This window comes from Lepisma saccharinum, chromosome 15, assembly GCF_977018435.1.
Source record: "Lepisma saccharinum chromosome 15, izLepSacc3.1, whole genome shotgun sequence".
NCBI lineage: Eukaryota > Metazoa > Arthropoda > Insecta > Zygentoma > Lepismatidae > Lepisma > Lepisma saccharinum.
The window spans coordinates 12035137-12054670 of NC_139243.1; the positions used below are offsets into that span (position 1 = coordinate 12035137).

General features: G+C 38.3%; 1 protein-coding gene across 3 annotated transcripts in view; it reads left to right on the forward strand.

The window, feature by feature from the left end:
• Positions 1-17486, forward strand: part of Rexo5 (RNA exonuclease 5) — a 36425-nt gene extending 18939 nt beyond the window's left edge. For all 3 annotated transcript variants that reach the window (XM_083136617.1, XM_083136618.1, XM_083136616.1), the window contains exons 6-10: positions 2010-2236; positions 4233-4828; positions 10837-11026; positions 14609-14770; positions 16827-17486. In XM_083136617.1, coding sequence (XP_082992743.1) covers positions 2010-2236; positions 4233-4828; positions 10837-11026; positions 14609-14770; positions 16827-17200 — 1549 coding nt within the window. In that variant the 3' untranslated portion in view covers positions 17201-17486. The remainder of the gene's footprint in view (positions 1-2009; positions 2237-4232; positions 4829-10836; positions 11027-14608; positions 14771-16826) is intronic.
• Positions 17487-19534: the final 2048 nt, after the last annotated feature.

The following is a 19534-nucleotide window of genomic DNA, read 5'->3' on the forward strand; positions in this document are numbered from 1 at the left end:
TTTTTAACTTCTTCATCTGAACCCTCGCTGCCCCTTCCACATCTCCGTCAAAGGTTAACAGCTCCCAATTTTTGGGAACAAAAGCGAGTTTTATTGCTTCGGGCAGGGGTGGAATATACTATAGGCACTATGATTGAATATTGTGTATTTTTTCTTGTATGATATAAATATTTGTATCATCAAAATAGTAAAGAGTATATAGTAAGAGATGATGTCAGTAGAAGTCAATTAAAACTTCAAGAGATGTTTTAGAAGATATGAAAGAAACTAGTATTTGCTTGATATTTAAAAAAATTATGTTTTACGTTAACTTTTGATGACACCCACACACACACACACTCTCACACACATGTAATTTACCTTCATTTAATACTGTTAAACTTTCGAAAATGAACTTGGTCTACAAAGCCCACCCTGATAACCCATCAGTTCTAGCTATGGGTCTGTTTGAACCCCGGAACATTTCACAGTGGTTCAGAACCATTTCAAACTAAGTCCACGGTAATTTTAAAAGTGTTATACTAAGCTAACTTGCCCCTGGTGTATGCAGGAGATACAAATTGAGAGGCTGCAATGGTTCAGGTGGTAGAGCTTCTGACTAGCACCAAGAAGACCCAGGTTTGATTTCTGGTGTGAATATTTCAATCTTTAATCACTGGGTACCTTGAAAAGGGGAGGGGGGTAAAGGCAACCAGTGTGTGATACTGTTTGTTTTTTTAATTTTTGATGCTGAAAATGGATGTTAGCGTAGGGGAGCTACACATCTTCAGTCTTTGCTATTGGAGGTGATGTAATCATCACCACGTCCCAGCTGCCATTGCTCCCAGACACATGGTAAGGGCGCATTGTGGTTAGGATCCCACTTTAAGTTGTAGGTCCAGTCCCAATTAGCCTGTGAGTGCATAAAGTGGACTTAAAATGGAACTCATGCATTGAATAGAGGCTGGGTAACCCCTACAGCTACTTACACAGGGACATTAATGAAAATATCCCATGTGAGATCACTCTCTCTCTGGGACTCAAACCTTGGGTCTCCCATATGTCGGTCACATAGGCACAACTCTTTCATAGATATGATGCTTTTAATTTGGGTACCTTCTACCACTTTGTATTTTGGTGCACACACACACACCCTAGGTGCATAGTGAAAAGTAAATGCCACACTGAACACATCGTTAGGGCATCTGACTACCATGTGAGAGACCCAGGTTCGATCCCCGGCAGGGGAGAATATGGATTTTTTCCACCTGTTCAAGTGGCTCTGGCACCCACCCAGCATTGTATAAAGTGGGTACCTGGAGGAAACTCTGCGGGGTAAAGGCAGCCAGAGGCATGGTGCTGGTCACATCACCTCCACCTTCGGCCGTCATCAAGAAAACTCCACACACCCCTATATGCCTTCATGGCATGGTGCAAAGCACAGGGGGAGCCCTTTACCTTTTACACTGAACTCTTGACGTGCGCCAGCCAAGGCATTTTCAAAGTTTTAGTTTAAAAAATTACTATGATATTCCAAATTCTGAAAAATTAAATCTGTTTTGCTTTCAATTGTCGAGATATTTATTGTACACAGCAGAACTGTAAGCAGTTCTAACGTGGGCTTTGCCAGCGTTCACACTGTCCAAAGAGTCCTTACCTGCCAGTGCTGAAGTCTGCTTCTGCTTGGTCCCCAGTCACATGGGCATCAAAGTGAATGAAGCAGCTGATGCTGATGCAGACGAGGCACCCAAACGTTTTAACTCATTCATTCACTGGAAGCAATTCTGAGCATTTTTCAATGTAAATATTTTTTAAAGGAGATGAATTTTCGAAAATCACTTGACCTCAAGACCTTCGGAAAATATGAAATCCAGGAATGCAGTGTTATAATTCTATGGTGTGCATGCATTTCCTGGATCCATGAAGAAATCAGCCCTGTTTAAGTATGAAGAACAGTACCCGCATCAACAATTTACACAGGTTTTTTTTTTACTCCAGTGTTTCACTTTGTATATAATTTACATTTCCAGGTGGTATACTCTAGAGAAAGCAACCAGGGTTAGCCACACTGTGGTCATCATGATCGAAGGGCTCAGCGTGGCTGATTACATGGAGAATGAGGAGTTGTTGCCTTCGCTTAGAGACAAATTTCCATTCAAGCTGGAAGTCATCACCCCATCAACGTACAACAGCAGTCTCTGTTCCCACATGGCAACTATTCCTCTTACACCGGAACGTAGAGCGATCTTGCTGAAAGGTGAGGTGCTACATTTTTCTGTGCTATGATAAATGGATGTGATACAACACTACACTACGTAGGAAATCAAAGGTTCTCATGATCCTAAATATTCCAGAATACCATTAATATTTACCTGTAATTTAACCCCCAGCTTACCTGTAATTTAACAACCTCGCTTCCACGTTAGTACACCCTGGACTGCATTTTGCAGACGAACGAGGCTCTGGCGACTGGCACTATGGCCAGTATAATTTTGTGTGTGTTGTCCTGTTTTTTTGTCCTTGTGTGTGCTGAGTGCCCCTTTACAGTCTCAGCTTTTAACAAAAGTCAGAACATTTAAAGCTCATTAAAATTTTACTTATGTAACGTTAGAGTTGTTCTTTGTTAAGATAAGGGGCTGGACCCTGCATGATGTGACGGGTGCAAATGGCCTTAGTCCTGACGCACCCAGAATTTTAAAATCAAATCAAATCAATTTGTAATTTAACCCCCAGCTGTATTCCACAGTATTATTCTGAACTCCAGATTTTTCATTTTAAAATTTGAAATTATGTAGCTCTGTAAATACAATTTTATTGTTTGAGACTAATGATGCTACAGTGACAACTAGGGATGGCCAAATACAGTAAAACCTCGTTCATCCGGACCCCAATAAGCCGCACTTCGCTTAATCCGGACTGGCAAAAAAAAAAAGAAGTGGAATGCAGGGTTTTAAATGTGGCTAGATTTCAACAATTGCATTCGTCATATGTACTGCATTGTATGTACATTATTGCTTTACATTTTACTGTACTGTATAGTGTATTAAGGCCTATCCCCCTTTAAATACACCATAATAGAAGTGTTTTGTTGCTATAAACAGAGTTGATCCGGACTTTCTTTAAACCGTTCAACTTATCCCCCATTAGTCCAGATTAACGAGGTTTTACTGTACAGATAAAATTTTATCCAGATTTCAAATATGTGGATATAGGATATTATAATACGTGGGTATCCTAAATATCCAAATGTGTTCATTATCATGACAGTTTTATCTTTTATCCGTTTTACGAGCTCTCTGCATATTATTTTATTTATCATGTTCATATTTGTACCTTACAGATTCTCAACAAATCTATCATCCAATCTGTTTATTCTCACCGTATTCTTTAAATGTTTACATTTTTTTCTAAAACAGATCTCCACATTACTAAGTTCAGTTTTTATCACGTTTGCTTATTTTTCAATGTGGGTCATTTGTGCAAGACTTATCTGAAACCTTTATTTGCGAATATTTTATTTAGTTCCAGTAGAACTGCGGGAAAATAAATAGCTAGCTATGAATTATCTGAATTATCCATATATCTGTTTATGAGACAGGAAGTGGTTCACACTGAAGTGACAAGCAACACAGACCCCTTCAGTCTGTGAGCAAGCATTCGCTGCGCATGCACAAATAACAGAACGAGGCCACACAATGCACACCATTGAGAAATGCCCCAGTCCAAGTGACAACACATGCAGTTTGGTTTGAAAGGTTGCATTGATTACTGAGGGTTCACTTCCAAGCAACACATCCCATTTGTTGCTTCAGTTAGAAAAAGAAACTGAATATTTAGACGCATTTTATAAATTTAGGGTAAATGATTATACCATTAAAAAAAAATAGCAAAAATTTTATGAAGAAACTCAAATCTATGCCTAAATATGTCAATATAAGTATTGTACAGCCATTCCTACTATAGTGGAACCACGAGCAAAACAACCTGCGCAGACCCGCGACTCCTGTGCACCGTACTCCCGCGAGTAGGGGAAGGGGAGAGTGGACCATGCTTCCTTATAGCCCGAGGTGGAGGGAAGAAGGAAAAGCTGCACGGGGACTTCTCGTCCCAAGGTTTTTTTCCTTGTGGTCGATCTATAAAAAGGATTATTAGCATGTGAAAATACATTGTTGAATAGACTGAACTTTTGCCACAATAAAAATATATTGTCTTGCGTTATTTTTAATATATTTAATTTTAACTTTCTTTTTCAGAACATGGTAGCTTGGATCGTGCACTTCAAGGGAAACAAGTGTTTCAGATGTTCCGTGCAATTTTTCCGGTAACTTTGAGCAACAAGTGCAAGGAGAAATATAGAAGAGTGACTGCTTCTGTGACAATTGACTCATTTTCAGAAGAAAATGAGAGTTTCCCGTCAACAGACAAGTTCCCTCGCACACACCTGCTCCTTAGTGCCAAACAAATGGTCGAAGAAAATTATCCCATACGGCTTAGAGGCGAACTGGCTGCAAGGTATAGCATCTATGTGAATACAAAAGATTCGTACCAGGAGGTGACACCCTTTTCCCCGATGTTCGCGTTAGACTGTGAAATGTGTCAAACCACCAATGCCATGGAAGTCACACGAGTGTCGATGGTGAACGAAGACTTGAAAGTTGTGTACGATAGTTTGATTAAACCACGGAACAAAATCATAAACTACTTGACGAGATACTCAGGAATAACTGCAAAAATGATGACCAACGTTACTGTCACACTGGAGGAAGTCCAAAGAGATCTCGTACAGATTTTGCCCTCTGATGCGATACTTGTTGGCCAGTCGCTCAATTTTGATCTTCATGCCTTGAAGGTATTTACTCCTAAATTAGTTTCTTAGTTTTCTGTATACAAGGGTGTACCCAAAAGAAACCGGAATTTTTTTTTAAAAGCAATGTATTTTTACAAAACAACCTTATCACCTTGAAAGTACTCTCCATGACACTTAATACATTTGTCCAATCTGTGATTCCATTCTTGGAAACATTTTTTAAACTCATCTGTTGTGATTGCTGACAGCTCCTTCCTCGTTTTTTTCTTCACCTCTTCTACGTCATCAAATCGCTGTCCCTTCATGTCCCTCTTCATTCGGGGAAACAAAAAAAAAGTTGCATGGAGTGAGGTCAGGTGAGTAAGGGACATGGGGCAAGAGAGTCATGCTGTTTTTTGCAAAAAAAACTTGCACTCGGAGCTCTTCTTTCAAAGCAAGGCATTTGCACTCGACACTCTTTTTGCTGGTTACTCAGATTCCGAGGCACAAATTTTGCAGCGACCCTTCTCATTCCCAAATCTTCCGTTAAAATTTGCTGAACCGAGCTCCGAGATAGTCCAGATAACTTCCCCAGCTGTTCAATGGTCCGTCGTTGGTCTTCGAGAACAAGTTCACGAATTTTATCGACATTTTCGTCTGTTCTAGAAATTGACGGACGTCCAGAACGGGGTTTGTTATCAATCGACATGTCACCTTTCTTGAAGCGAGAAAACTACTCGTACACTTGAGTTTTCCCCATAGCGCTGTCCTTGTAAGATGTGTTCAACATCACAACCGTTCCTGCGGCATTTTTCCCGAGCAGGAAACAAAATTTCACAGCCGCACGCTGTTCTCTTACATCGGCCATCACAAAAAACGAGGTGCGAGCGAAACTGCTTTTATGAAAAAAATCACCGTGACCAAAGACAACCTTCCCCGGCGAAGCCACTGGGTGCACTGAACTCACGACGAGTTGCTTGACACTTGCCTAGCGGGAAAAATTCGTACTACGGAAGCTCCGCCCTGCGCAGCGTTATTCTGTTGTTTTTTTTTTGGGTACCCCCTCGTATAATGTACATGTAAGAGTTTAAATTAAATTTAGGGCTGAACCAGTAACAATACCACTGACCTCCGTGGTGCTTGCTATGCCAGGGCCTGAATGTTCTTTGTGAGTGTCCTTCATCAATACCATCCTTATCTTTGCAATTAGTCAAATGTGGCAGAAAAGCAAAGTAAAGCTTCATCATACCATTATTCATCTTCGCGATTAGCCAAAAGAGAAAATAAGTAAAAGAAACGAAATAACTTTCTGAATCAATGTGCTCTATGGTAGAGCACATTAAGTGGCTGACTAAAGTTCCAAGTTTCAGATCCCAGTGTGGGTACTGGTGTTTTATGTGAGTTTACCCCATCAATTTTCTCATATTGTCACTCATCCTCATGTCATTGTTAGCCAAAAGTGAACATGTTCTCTCTCAGCTTCCAATCTAGCAACTTCTCATTGCTATATCAACTGTTTATGACCTTGTAACGAATATAAATACAGACACACATGCTTGTATGTTTATACAGCATGTTTCAAAATGATTTGAACGATAAGAAATCGTTCCATTAAACGATTAAAACTCTATCAATGATTAAATTTGTACTGAAATACTTTCGACCACATCTTCAAGTTTTGTTTGGCATGGTCGTAGTAGTTCGAAGTTCTTCCGCCAGGTGGCAGAGTGACAAGTTGCAAGATGGCTGCCTGTAGTGTAGAGAAAGCATTTTGCATCCTACAATTTCACGTTAGTCAGTCTGTTGCGAGTGTTCAACGGGAGTTTCATACCAAATTTCGTAAATAACAACCATCAAAGAACTTATTCGTAATTGGTATCAACAATTCAAGACAACAGGATGCATTTGCGAGGGTAGGCCTACCAAATTGGACTACTGAACTGATGTATGCAGGGTAGCAAAGAGGGCTCAGATTGAGCATTTGTGAATTACTGTTTTGCAATTTTGACCACTAAAACTTGGACAGTTGTGGTAATTATGTGTAAATTTTTAAGTAAATTGCACAATTAATAAAAAAAATTATAAGGAGTTGAAATCATTCAAATTATTTTGAAACGTGCTTTATTGTCTGCACTAAGCCCAAGAAGCTTGTGACCTCCACCATTGGAATAGTGGCAACATCATCACCTTGTAATCAAGTGGTCCTGGGTTTGATACCCCGTGGAGGCACAGTGGTTGGTTTGGATCCCACTTTAAGCTGTGGGTCCAGTCTCAATTAACCTTTCTGTGCATAAAGTTGACTTAAAACAACAATTCAACCAACCAAGGAGCATATCTCAGGTTTCATCATTATTGTGATTGTTCAGGAGAATGTATGATTCTTGGGGCCAAACTTATTTTATTTTGAACCAATACTTGATGTGATGATTGAGTGCCAAATCGGGGGTGGGGTTGGATGGCCAGTCTACTTTCTCTTGATAGGCTTTGCATTAAGTGCAGGGGCAAAAATTAAAAAGTTTGGGGGCACTGCCCCTCCCTAATCGCAGTCACCTGCTGATACTTCAAAATCGTAATAATTCAACCCAATTCAGAATAATAAATTTAAGGCTACGCTAGACCATGGACTGATGAAAGTGAAGCCTTTAAAATAATAATAATAATAATAAATTCTCTCCTTGCAAAGAATCGCTATAATATTCCAAATTCTTAAAAATTACATCTGTTCAGAATTCCTTGCTGTCAACAAACGGCAAGCGCATCAAGGTCAAGCAGTGCACGAGTGTATAACGTGATATCTTGCCTATCGACTGTGTGATTGCCCAGGGTGTGCGGCGCTCAGTTCGCAGTAGCTTGTGGATGAAGTGAACTGTACATCTGTGCTCCGTCGGGAAAAAAAATTAAGTGTGAAAGTGGAATCTGAAATTTCTTATGAAACTCAGAAAATCCGTCACAGAAACTTATGATTTGTTGAAGGAAATGTACGGAGATGAGTGTTTATTACGCACTCAAGTGTTTGATTGGTTTCAAATGTTTAAAGAGGGACAAGAAGTGATCACGGATGACTAGCGTCCTGGATGGTCTTGCACGTCAAAAACGGAATCAAACATTTGCAAATGTTGGTGAATTGATTCGAATTGTGTACCCGAAGGTCAAACTATCAACCAACTTTATCTCATTACGGTGCAGATGACCCTTTGTGGGCGAGTAAGAAGACGACGACTTGATTTGTGGAAAAGCAAGTCCTGGATTCTTCATCAGGACAAGGCTTTATTGGCCAAATATGGGATCCCAGTGTTAGACAATTCACCCTATTTACCGGATCTCGCTCCATGAGACTTTTTTTTTTTTTTTTGTTCCCAAAGGTCAAATCAGCACTGAAAGGAACTAGATTTAAGACCGTAGAATCTGTGAAAATAAAAGCGACGGAGGTCATGATCATGGTTTCAGAAAATGATTTCCAGCACTGCTTCCAGCAATGGAAGATTCGTATGGAGCGGTTTATCGATAGTGCAGGGGAGTACTTTGAAGGGGATAATGTTCATATTGTACAAAATAACCAATAAAAGATTTTGTAGCAACAGTCCAGTTTTTTTCTAGCCACACCTCGTATATCTAGACAACAGTAAATGCAAGCCACATAAAAATTCATGTGAATGCTCTTCAAGGAATTCTGAACAGATGTAATTTTTAAGAATTTGGAATACCATGGTTTTTTTTTGGTTTTTTTTTTCCAAGAGGAGAGTAATTTTGATAATTGCATGACCCACTGAGGCTGGGTCTATGATATTTTGGTGCGGACATTTTGATGTTAGGTAATTTTGAAACCAAAAAGGTGCCTTTTTCTTTTCGTTTGTGGATTAAATGCCAGATTACAGTCAAATGAAGACCCCTGCCAGCACAATGCAAGAAAGCAGTCAACAACTTTTGGAAAGATTTTTGGAGCCTGATGAAGCAGATATTCTGGATTACTTTGTAGGACGTCCTGAGTGAAGAGGCGGAAGGCATCAGCCAAAGTTCTCCGTCCAACTTTGCAATCACTACAAAGCTCTCCTAAATGGAGATGGAATAACAAACAGTGCTGTGGAGGGTTCCAGTTACGTGTTTCTGCTGACCATCCCATGATTTTGGATTTTGCGGTTCCTAGAAGTTCTGTCTCGAGAAGTAGCACTAAATGAAACTCGTTATGGACAGCTAACCAGCAGAAACGCCGAGCGGCCAAGAAAGAGTTACAAAGTCTGCTGTGTTCGACTTGAAACACTTGTGGCTGCATATGAGAGGACAAAGATCGTTCACCACTTACAAGGTGTTAATGTAACATTGCTTGTAGGTAAGGAACTTAAAAAATAGCAATCAATTCAGAAGAATTATTTTTTTTTCTGTACACAAAGTAATATGTTCCTTGCACCAAAGTGTGTGGCACTAATATTACCTGGCACCAAAAAGTCCACAAGGGGCATAACCTCTTACAGCAGCTTACAAACTTGGAGATCAACTGCTCTTTTGTATGATGTCCTACTTTTTTTTTAAAAAAAAAAAATATGGTCACCTTCAAGAACATTTAAAATTTTATATCCGATCAGTAGCATTTTTATATCGCTATTTACAAGACAAAAAAAATGTTGGTATGTTCCTAATATATATATGTGTGTATGAAAGAGGAAATTCTAATTGATTCAGTAGGTGTCAGGGTAAAATTTCCAATCTTATTATACTTTTAGACTAATTTTGAATACTGTTGGAAATCTTTAGCACTGTGTAAGGTGCATTCCATGCCACAGTGACACTATTTCTAAAATTAAATGCAATGTTGTAATTTTATTCTATCTTGTGAGTAAACTCAAGTATTATGCATAATTTAGTTAATAGTAGAAGGTATTTTGCATATTGTTTATTTTAACTTTTTGATTTACTTTTGTTTTGTATTGTGTCCCACCTGTGACACCAAAAAAAAAACAATTTATTTCCCCTTTAATAACTGTTACATAACAGTTTCAACTCGACTACAATATTCAAAGGTCAATTATTTCCTCTTCATGTCTTAAGTAATTTATTTTTCATTTGAAATTTCACAGATATTAAAATAAAAAGCTCTTATTAAGTAAAGAGAAAGTGTGTTTTCTCTCTCACTGGTGTCAAAAAATTATTCACGTATAGGCAGTGCTCGAAAAATATTCTTCAGAGCTAGGCACCAGCTCTGAAAATCAGGCACCAGGAAACCACCTACTAGCAATTATGCATACTATAAGAAGTTGAGCATCACCATGTTCAAAACATCGCTAAATCATGTGAGAAAGTGGGAAATGCGGGGTTGGGGGACAAAGAGTAAGAAATTGTTTCTGATTCTATGGAATGTAGCTACACAACGTTGATAAAAGAATAATTTGCTAACTTACGCTGTACTGCAATTTGAACTTAAGTGTCTTCAATATTTTGTACATGCAAACTTAAAAAACAGCAATGTTACAGCAAAAGATCACAGTTGCCCTGGCGACCGGGTTATCGAGCCCTGGGTATAGGTATAAACCTTTATAGGTATAAACCTTGGAAAGTATTCTAAGGGTAGTTTATATTTAATCAACAGTGTTTAGTTTAATAATTCATTGCACATAAACTGTAAGAAAAATGTTGCTCAACTTTTAGTTGAATAGTTAGTTTAACGAGTTGAATAGCTAGTTTAACATAAAAAATGTAGTGTGTGTGCGTGCCTGAATCCACGGTGGCCTAGTCGGTATGGCATCTGACTGCCAAGTGGGACACCCAGGTTCGAGAGCATGGTGCTGATCACATCACCTACAAAAATTGTCAGAGATCGAGAATGTTTGTGGCCCTGTCCTTGCATTCCATAAATGTGTCTTCATGCTACCTGGGTAATTTTACCTTTACTCTGTGTGTCCCATCCATGACAATGGAATTGGCCCATAAGTAAAACAGAGTTTGTGACAACAATGGATTTCATATCTCTAAATGATTACAATTAAAATTGTAAAGGATTTTTTTTTTTTAAATGAATATATTGGTACTTCTGATGTCCCTTAGAATTCGTATTATTTGTATATTTTCTTGTATTTCAGATGATGCACCCATATGTAATAGACACAAGCGTAATATTCAACGTAAGTGGGGTTCGAAGCAGGAAGTCCAAGTTGGCCACTCTTTCGGCTTTGTTCCTAGAGGAGAGGATTCAGGAGGGAACCAAAGGTCACGATTCCATTGAAGACAGTATGGCTTCTTTGAAGCTGGTGAAGCTCAAGTTGAAAAACAGTAAGTGTTCATATACTTTGTGTAATTTGTTTTCAAGGCTGCTGATCATTTGTCAGGGTGTCTACCTGTCTAGAAAAAAAATTGAAAAAGTCAGGGAATTTACATTCTTCCGGAAATATCAGGGAAGTGTAACATGTTTCTGGGGGGGGGGAAGTAATAGGGCCCTAAAAGTAGGTGTTTGAACAACGAAAAAGACAAGCAATAAATTTTACGTTTGTTGTCGTTTTGTTATTGCTGGTACTTACAGTAGAAATTGCAATAAAAGCGGTAGGGAAAGGGTAGAAATTCGTACAGTAGGCTATTGGCATTGACCACTTTCTTGGAATTTTTGGGTTGTGTTTGTCTATTAGGATTAATGCATATGTTATTAAATTTTACTATAATTATGATTTTTTATGCAAAAAAATAGTTCTTCATTAACCATTACATAACAAGTAATATGTAAAAGTTCACCTCTGATGGCCCTATCCAAGTCAGTTTCTGGGCCTCCCCAATGGTGCAGGGGTAACGTTGTCATATTGTATCAGGAGTCCTGGGTTCGATACTGGTGGAGGCACATATTGGTTGGGATCCCACTTTAAACTGTAGGTTCAGTGCCGATTAGCCTTACTGTGCACAAAGTGGACGTAAAACAACAACTCAATCAAAAACCAGGTCAGTTTCTGTTCAGCTTCCCTTCTTGTTATTAACTTTTAACATGTGAAGTGAATAAACTTGGTTAAGTTAAGTCTGGTTTTTAGCTAAAATGTAGTGACCTTCTTACACACATGTTTAAATACATGAATTATCCTAATGACTTCATCTGGAAAAATCCGGGAATTCTGTTAGTGTACAAAATGGTAATGTATTTGTGTCCTGTAATGCATTTCTGAGCCTCGTTAATGGCATGATAATGATGTAGGATTGCAATTAAAAGGTTCAGTGTTCTATCCCTGGTGAAAGCTCATCCCACTTAAAATGGTGGGCATGTAATGGATATAGAATACCTTCCATCTGTTTCAATGTTTGCAATTGGCTGAGGAGTGGAGTCCCTGCCTGATCGAAACCGAGCCATGAATGTCTATGAACCCCTTTCATGGTCACAACATGGAGGATGGTGGAGGGATGAAAATTTAGGTCTATTGGAAGATAAATCCCTGGCACTTTCTCCCATCCCTTCCATTTAAATTCTCACGTTAAATAGTATAACAAAAACAACCCATAGTTAACAGCCTGTGAGGGTCAGACATACAGACTGCTTGCCTCACTCCTATTGGAGGTGGGAGATAAGTATTAGTGTTGGGTGGTATATCACGATACTGAAAAAATATTGCCCAGGTGATATATCATCATGATATTTTAGCAATATATATAATCTCAGCGATATATCATAATATTTGGCAATATACCGTATTTACGCATGTATAGTGCACATGCGTGTATAATGCGCAGTACAATCCAGTTTCAAGAAATGGCTTGCTTAGTTGTAGATTGTAAATCTGTTGCTATGCTGATCAAGAGTGAGTGACGTCATACCTATTCAATTGCTCATTCCTTCTTTTTCAAAATATATACTTTTTTTCTTTCCATGACTAACGTAAAATTTATACGAGGCACATTCAGGACCTTCCAAATAGCAGTTAGCAGCAAAAGATTTCTTCCATTAAGGAATTTACACACTCCATGTATGTCATATTATTTGGCCAGTAATACATTTTAATTTTTATTATCTTTTTCCTTATGTTTTCTTTCATCCAAAGTACCATAAAAATCAGAACGTTTCTTCATTTTTTGATGAACTTATTTCAACCACATTTCACATTAGTGTCGTTATCTTGTATGGAATACTGTTTCCATATTCAGAGTCTGCAAGATTCAAGCTTTACAACGATATATAACATGATAGGGTTCCGTAAACATGACAAATCAATGCAAGTGTCCAAAAATCATGGAATGACCCTGCACGGTTTCATGTTGGCTATCTGAATTATTTCATGCATAATACGCACCATAGTTTTTGGGGGCAAAAATTGTGGAAAAAAGTGTGCATTATACATGAGTAAATATGGTATATCATGGAGACGATATATCACTAATATCATGATATGGAAAAAAATATTGAAGTGTATCGTCTGTGACAATATTTTCTTTACGATATATCGCAATATCAAATTTCTGGTATTGTCCATCTCTAGATCTCATCCAACCAGTTATGGGGTGACGTGTGGTCAGAAGGACCTGTTGTCGTCGTAGGTTTTCTATGACCAGATTACGCTACTCATTCATAGCTCCACACAGGCCGAAATCTCAGGAGGAAAGTTGTTGTGCAGAAGACTTGAACCTGTGGGTGTCCTGTAGCTGGATCTCAAAGCTCTTGATGTCTAAACTACGACTAAAACTTCAGTGAACCTAAGAAGTCAACCTCCACCCCCAATGCTTCAGCAGTCAGATGCCCTACTGACTAAACCACTGCAACTCTCCTTCGAAATGGAAGTACTGTCTAAAAATAAAAAGGGAATCATTATAGGGACCCAAGATCTACAAGTGAACTTTCATGTGTCCTTTAATAAATAAATAATATACCGGGTGGTCCAAAAGTCCCGGAACGGTCACATATCGTGAGAAATACGCATCAAATCGGTATTCAATGATATCACACTTGATTCCTAACCCCCGCCCCCTGGTGGTGGGGCAGGGTGTAAATTTTGATTTTTAAATTAAAACCTCATTTTGTATTGTAGAATCGGAAGTGGCCGCGGTGGCTCAGTCGGTAACGCGTCTGACTACCATGCTCAAGGTCCCGGGTTCGATCCCCGGCCGGTTCAAATCCGGGAACTTTTCTAACGGTGGAAGCGGCCCCGGCGCCCACCCAGTGTCGAATAACATGGGTACCTGGGGGGTAAAGGCGGTCAGGGGCGTGATGCTGATCACATCACCCCCACTCACGACCGGATCAAGAAAGTGTGGGGCGTTACCCCCGCACCCCCTATACGCCTTCATGGCGTGGTGCTATGCACAGGGGAACACTTTACCTTTTTTTTTTTACCTTTAGAATCGGAAAGAGGACTTCATTCAGAGTCCAACGAGTTACAAACCATCCTCCTAGCTCGATTAGGAACGCAGATATGACGATTTCAAATTTTCGCGCGAAAAAAAAAAAAAAAACAACCCTAGAGTGGGAGCGATTGTACTGCATGTAATCATAGAACCCCCTTCCATATACTCTATTGAAAGGTCTTGACTTGCAAATTCCGAAAATTTAAAATCGCCATATCTCCGTTCCTAATTTAGCTAGGAGGATGGTTGATAGCTCGTTGGACTCGGAATGAAGTCCTCTTTCCGATTCTACAATACAAAATGGGGGTTTCATTTAAAATTTCACAGTTGCCCCCCACCCCACCCCCAGGGGGCAGGGGTGGGGAATCAAGTGTAATATCATTGAATAGCTTTCTTTCACTTATTCAACACATATTTTTTCGTTTTCCGATTCGATGTGTATTTCTCACGATATGTGACCGTTCCGGGACTTTTGGACCACCCGGTATATTAACAATTGCAATTGGAAAATTTCTGGTACTATTTTCCTATTTTTTCTCTCCTCAGGTATTCATTTTGGGGATGCAGTTTATGCACAGCAGAGCCTCTACGAGACTCAGTGGGCTCTGGAGTTTGAAAAACAGATCAACGAGAGGAAGAGGCTGGCACCGACCTGCAGTGACCTTTCTGCAAGTATGCTGAATGACGTTAAGGAGTTGGGGAAAACATGTAAGTAGTTTTGTTTCTCATCTTGTGTTGTAACTATACCATTTCCATAATGTATTATTCACTTTGTACATTATACAAAGCATTTTTATTATGGGTGAACTAATTCTCAGGCATTCCTAAACCCAAATTTTGATCACTGCAGCTACACAAGTCTTCTATCTGTGCCTATCATGGACATGCTGTTGTAGGTGACAACTTTTTTTATTATTATTATTATAATAACCCTTCACTTACAACAACACCAGTAGTGATTTATGCAGGGACATGTTTCCCACATGGCAGTCAAATGCCACAGTAACAAGTCAAAAGTTTCTTCAGAAAATAATTTCAAATGCAGGTGATATCGAGGTGTTTTCTTCTCATGTATAACAATCAGATATTTAGAATCTGGTCTCCAATGTATGGATAGCTTGATTTGCCTCATAGCGGCTCAGTGAATTCTTCAAAATTATCACGTAGTGGACATTGCTGAACACATCACTAATATGTCACCTTCCTCCACAACCCCTAGCATGTTGCAGGGGTAGCTCTACTTTACCAGTAATGTGGTTAATGGTGGTGAGATAGTGTACAGGGATAAATAAACTTTTCACTAGGAAAAAAAATATTAAAGAAATCGAAAACCCACAACCATTATTCTTCCACCTGTTCCAAGAGGATAATGTCTGAACAGCGGTACTTAATGACGGCTGTCACTTCCGATTTTTCCATTTTCTCAGTCAGGGCTAACCTTGTCCTGAAAAACATTAACATTATAGACCCTACATGACTGAAATTTTGTGTGTAATCATTCAGTCATGCTCACATACATGACACACAAAAAATTACAGTTGTTTCGGATCATTCCTTCTATGTTAGGGACAATAATTGTTGAACTCCCCTCGTATTTCAATGATAAGAATCATTAAGTCAGCCTGGCCTCACTATTTTCTATGTTCACCCATACTGGAGAAGAAGTTTAACCCACTGTGGTAAGTTGCGGGTGTACATAGTCCATCATAATAAGAAACTCTTAGAAGCGTTGCAGAGAATCTAATTATGAGGGCAACTAAACTCTTGCTAACTTGGTGTTCTGTGCACACAATGAAAATCCTTGGGCAATTAGATAATTCTTTATCTATCCATGCTACTGCGAGTAACACTGGTTATTGCAGTTCTCTGAGGGTTGCGTTCCTAGTTTTTTGTTTTTCAACTGAAAATGCCGAGAAGAAAGTGTGAACTAATGAATCGGTGACAATGAGTGATAATACTAGAATATTGCATTAAAAAATTATAAAATAATGTCATTTAGTGTGAATAACTCCATAAACACAAGTTTCCTGTCCTTAATTTGTTCATAGAAGAAATAATCAGCAGTCAGCTTTAACCCTTATCCGGGCAACCGGTGTCTATCAGACACTGTTGATTATATTTTTTGTCACACATTTCAAACGATACTTCCTGTGAACATAATAGTTTTTGACTGTTTTTTTTCTTCTTATTTCACAATATTTGATAAAGTAGGTCAGGCGTAAAAAAAAAATTCCATTTCACTTACGTAAACGGACAAGCAGGGTCTGTCGGACATAATAATGATGATTAGGTTAAATATCATGTTACTCGGTTGTTTCCACATCGATGAAACATAAAAATCTCGCATTAGAAGGGCAAGATCCATTTAAAACAATGCAGTGTCTGACAGATACTGCTTGCCTGGATTAGGGTTAAAACAAGATCTAATACATTCTGTAGAAGAAGAACATATTGGGCATCATAACCTTGAAAAAATAAGTGTCCCGTATTTTTTTTAAATATCTGGGAACCTAAGCATATCATCCAGTATTCACCACTGGAACACAAAAACTCCAAAATTACATTTTGTCATCTTATTCACGAGTTTCATTGCAGTCATGTTGCAGTTTTTCAGTTTTGAACATTTCGGTTAACTAATCTCATCATCAAGAAACAAATTGATGAAAGGACATTCATAAAGAAAAACCAGTGCTTACTTGGAAATCATGTGATAGTATATGCATTGTAATGTTATTTACATTATTGTTTTTTTTCCTCGTTGCAGCTGCTATTGTGAGCAACAAGGAGTTGATAAAGGAGTACAAACAATATGTAAATACGTGGCCAAATGATAATTACAGGGTAAAGTGCATTAAGTCAAACAGCTCTGAGAATATATTCCAGTGCATGTGCGAGATACTGTTGGATCACGACTTCGTACTGGGCCATGCAAAGTTTACGGACGATGAAACTTCAGATCCGGAACAGTTGAAGGCAACGCTACATTCTGTAAACACCTGGTGTCATCAGATTTTCGAACATGTCGCTCTGAACTCCTTGTGCGTCATAATGTTTAGTGGCCGCAAGGGGGACGAGAGTTCGCAGACGTCCATTCACAAAAGTGGAGCATGTTTCATCAACATCAAAAAAGGGCTCTGATTTTACATAAACAGACACTGCAGAGGACTATATCTATAGAAAAAGCATAAAAATATTTTTGTAAGAAGAAAAATTGGAAAAGTGATAGGTAGTGTTCTGATGGCATGTGCCTGGATTTTGAAATTTGACTCCGTACAAGATGTAGGGAGATGTTAACCTTTTGGTTTCCCCCTCATTTTTTTCTCATCCTTTGTTTTATCCCCCCGCCCTCCTCTGACTGCCAAAGACATGCAAATAATGATGTCTGTAAAGGATAACTGTTTATTAAAATAAGAAGCCTTTGTTATTAATGTGTTTTATTTTTAGTGCTGTAAAAAATTTCGAGGGGATGAGGTACAGTTTCTCATAAGGTTCATATTTATGGTTATTCTGTTAATGTTTTTGAATATAAAAAGCACCCATGTAAAAATGCTGTTTGGTTCTTTACACTGCGAAGGAAAATGTATGTCCTGCTCTTAATAATGTTACTACAGGGTGTTTCTGCCTCTCCCCACTTCGGAATTTCTTGTTCCTTTCATTGACATGCATAGAAACCAAATAAATATTTTTGAGAAGTTGACCTTCGGCCATTTTGTGGATTCTATGAATGTCGCAACATTGTGTGAGAAGTATCATTCCTGCCTTTGTATTTACTGCATTATCACTCCCTAAAGGTGTCTTCAAAATCAAAAACATCAAATTTATTAATGTGAATATATGGAGTGTCCAAAAGTCATGCAACTCAGATTTTGAACTTGCACACAAAAGCGATACACACTGAACCTTCCACTGGGTATTAACTTATTGCTATGTTTGAAAAAAATCTACATAGACAAACTTTCAAAGTGTATCGATGGAGTATGTGTGTGTGTGGGTGTGTGTATATATATTTCTCCTCGCACCGATGATGCTATGAAATTAGCGAAAATTTTGAATTTTTCTACTGTCCGGTGAGTGTTTCCTTTTACCTTCTTTGATTTATTTATTTATATAATATATATATATATATATATATGGATAAAAGCAAGGAGGGCCAAAAGGGCTAAGTAAAAATCAAATAAGGTAAAAGGAAACACTCACCGGACAGTAAGAAAATTCAAAATTTTCGCTAATTTATAGCATCATCGGTGTGAGAAGAAACAGAAGACGGAACCGGAAGTTGGGGTCCTGCAGAGTTGCCAGGTCCCCATTGAAGAAGAAGCGGTGCGTAGAACGAAAAAAACACTGTTTCGTCACCAGGCTCTACGCACCGCTTCTTCTTCAATGGGGACCTGGCAACTCTGCAGGACCCCAACTTCCGGTTCCGTCTTCTGTTTCTTCTCACACCGATGATGCTATAAATTAGCGAAAATTTTGAATTTTCTTACTGTCCGGTGAGTGTTGCCTTTTACCTTATTTGATTTATAATATATATATATATATAAAATGCAAAAAGGAGGATACATTTTAATGGATTCTAGACTATTTAAGGGATTAATTATGATTTCCCCCCTAAATAAGCATATTACAAGGTGTACTGGCAACATTGGTCCTGTTAGAGGGCAGTACCAGATGGGATTGACATCTGGGTTATTCAATCAATGCCCAAATGAAAGAAAAATATTTTAAATTTATCTTACAAGAAGGTAAATAAGTTAGGTAGCTTAATTTTATGTACAATAAATAGAGGCATGCATATTTGTTTTTGACGAAAACACGAAATGTGAAATAACACATTGTAATGCTAAATTTTCATGTTTTTGAAAGGTGTGAGGTGCATTTTCCTACCCTATTTTGTCACAAAATGATGCGAAATTGACTCGAAACATGAAATTTACCGATGTGACACTTTCTGAAGTCAGAATTATCCTGAGATTTATGCAATTCACGGAAAATTGATTAATTTTGCTGCAAACATTTGAAAAGCAAAAATGGACCCCGTTATACAGGAATAAACTTAATATTCTGGTAATGATTAATGTGCTATTAGAAGGGATATGTTTATTTTGTTTAATAGTGCAGTTTTTAAATCAAATTTTGGATTATATTTACATTTTTAAAACCAAAATGTCATTTTATGTCCTTTTTTTTCACAGCTATAACAGCGAAATTTCATTTTATTTACCGCTTTTGAACCCGAAATTGACTTGTTTTTGTACCGAAATTTTGCTTTTTTATTTACCAAAAATATGTGCCTCTAACGATAATTTTCAAATCTTTACTTTCATTTGGGCATTGATTGAATTTGATAACAAATAACAAGGGAAAGTTACATTCCTTCTAAAACTTGGTTGCATGACTCTTTGGACACCCTGCAGGTATGCAAGCAAATTGATGTAGATTTTTAAGAAAAGATCAAACAACAAAAACAAACAG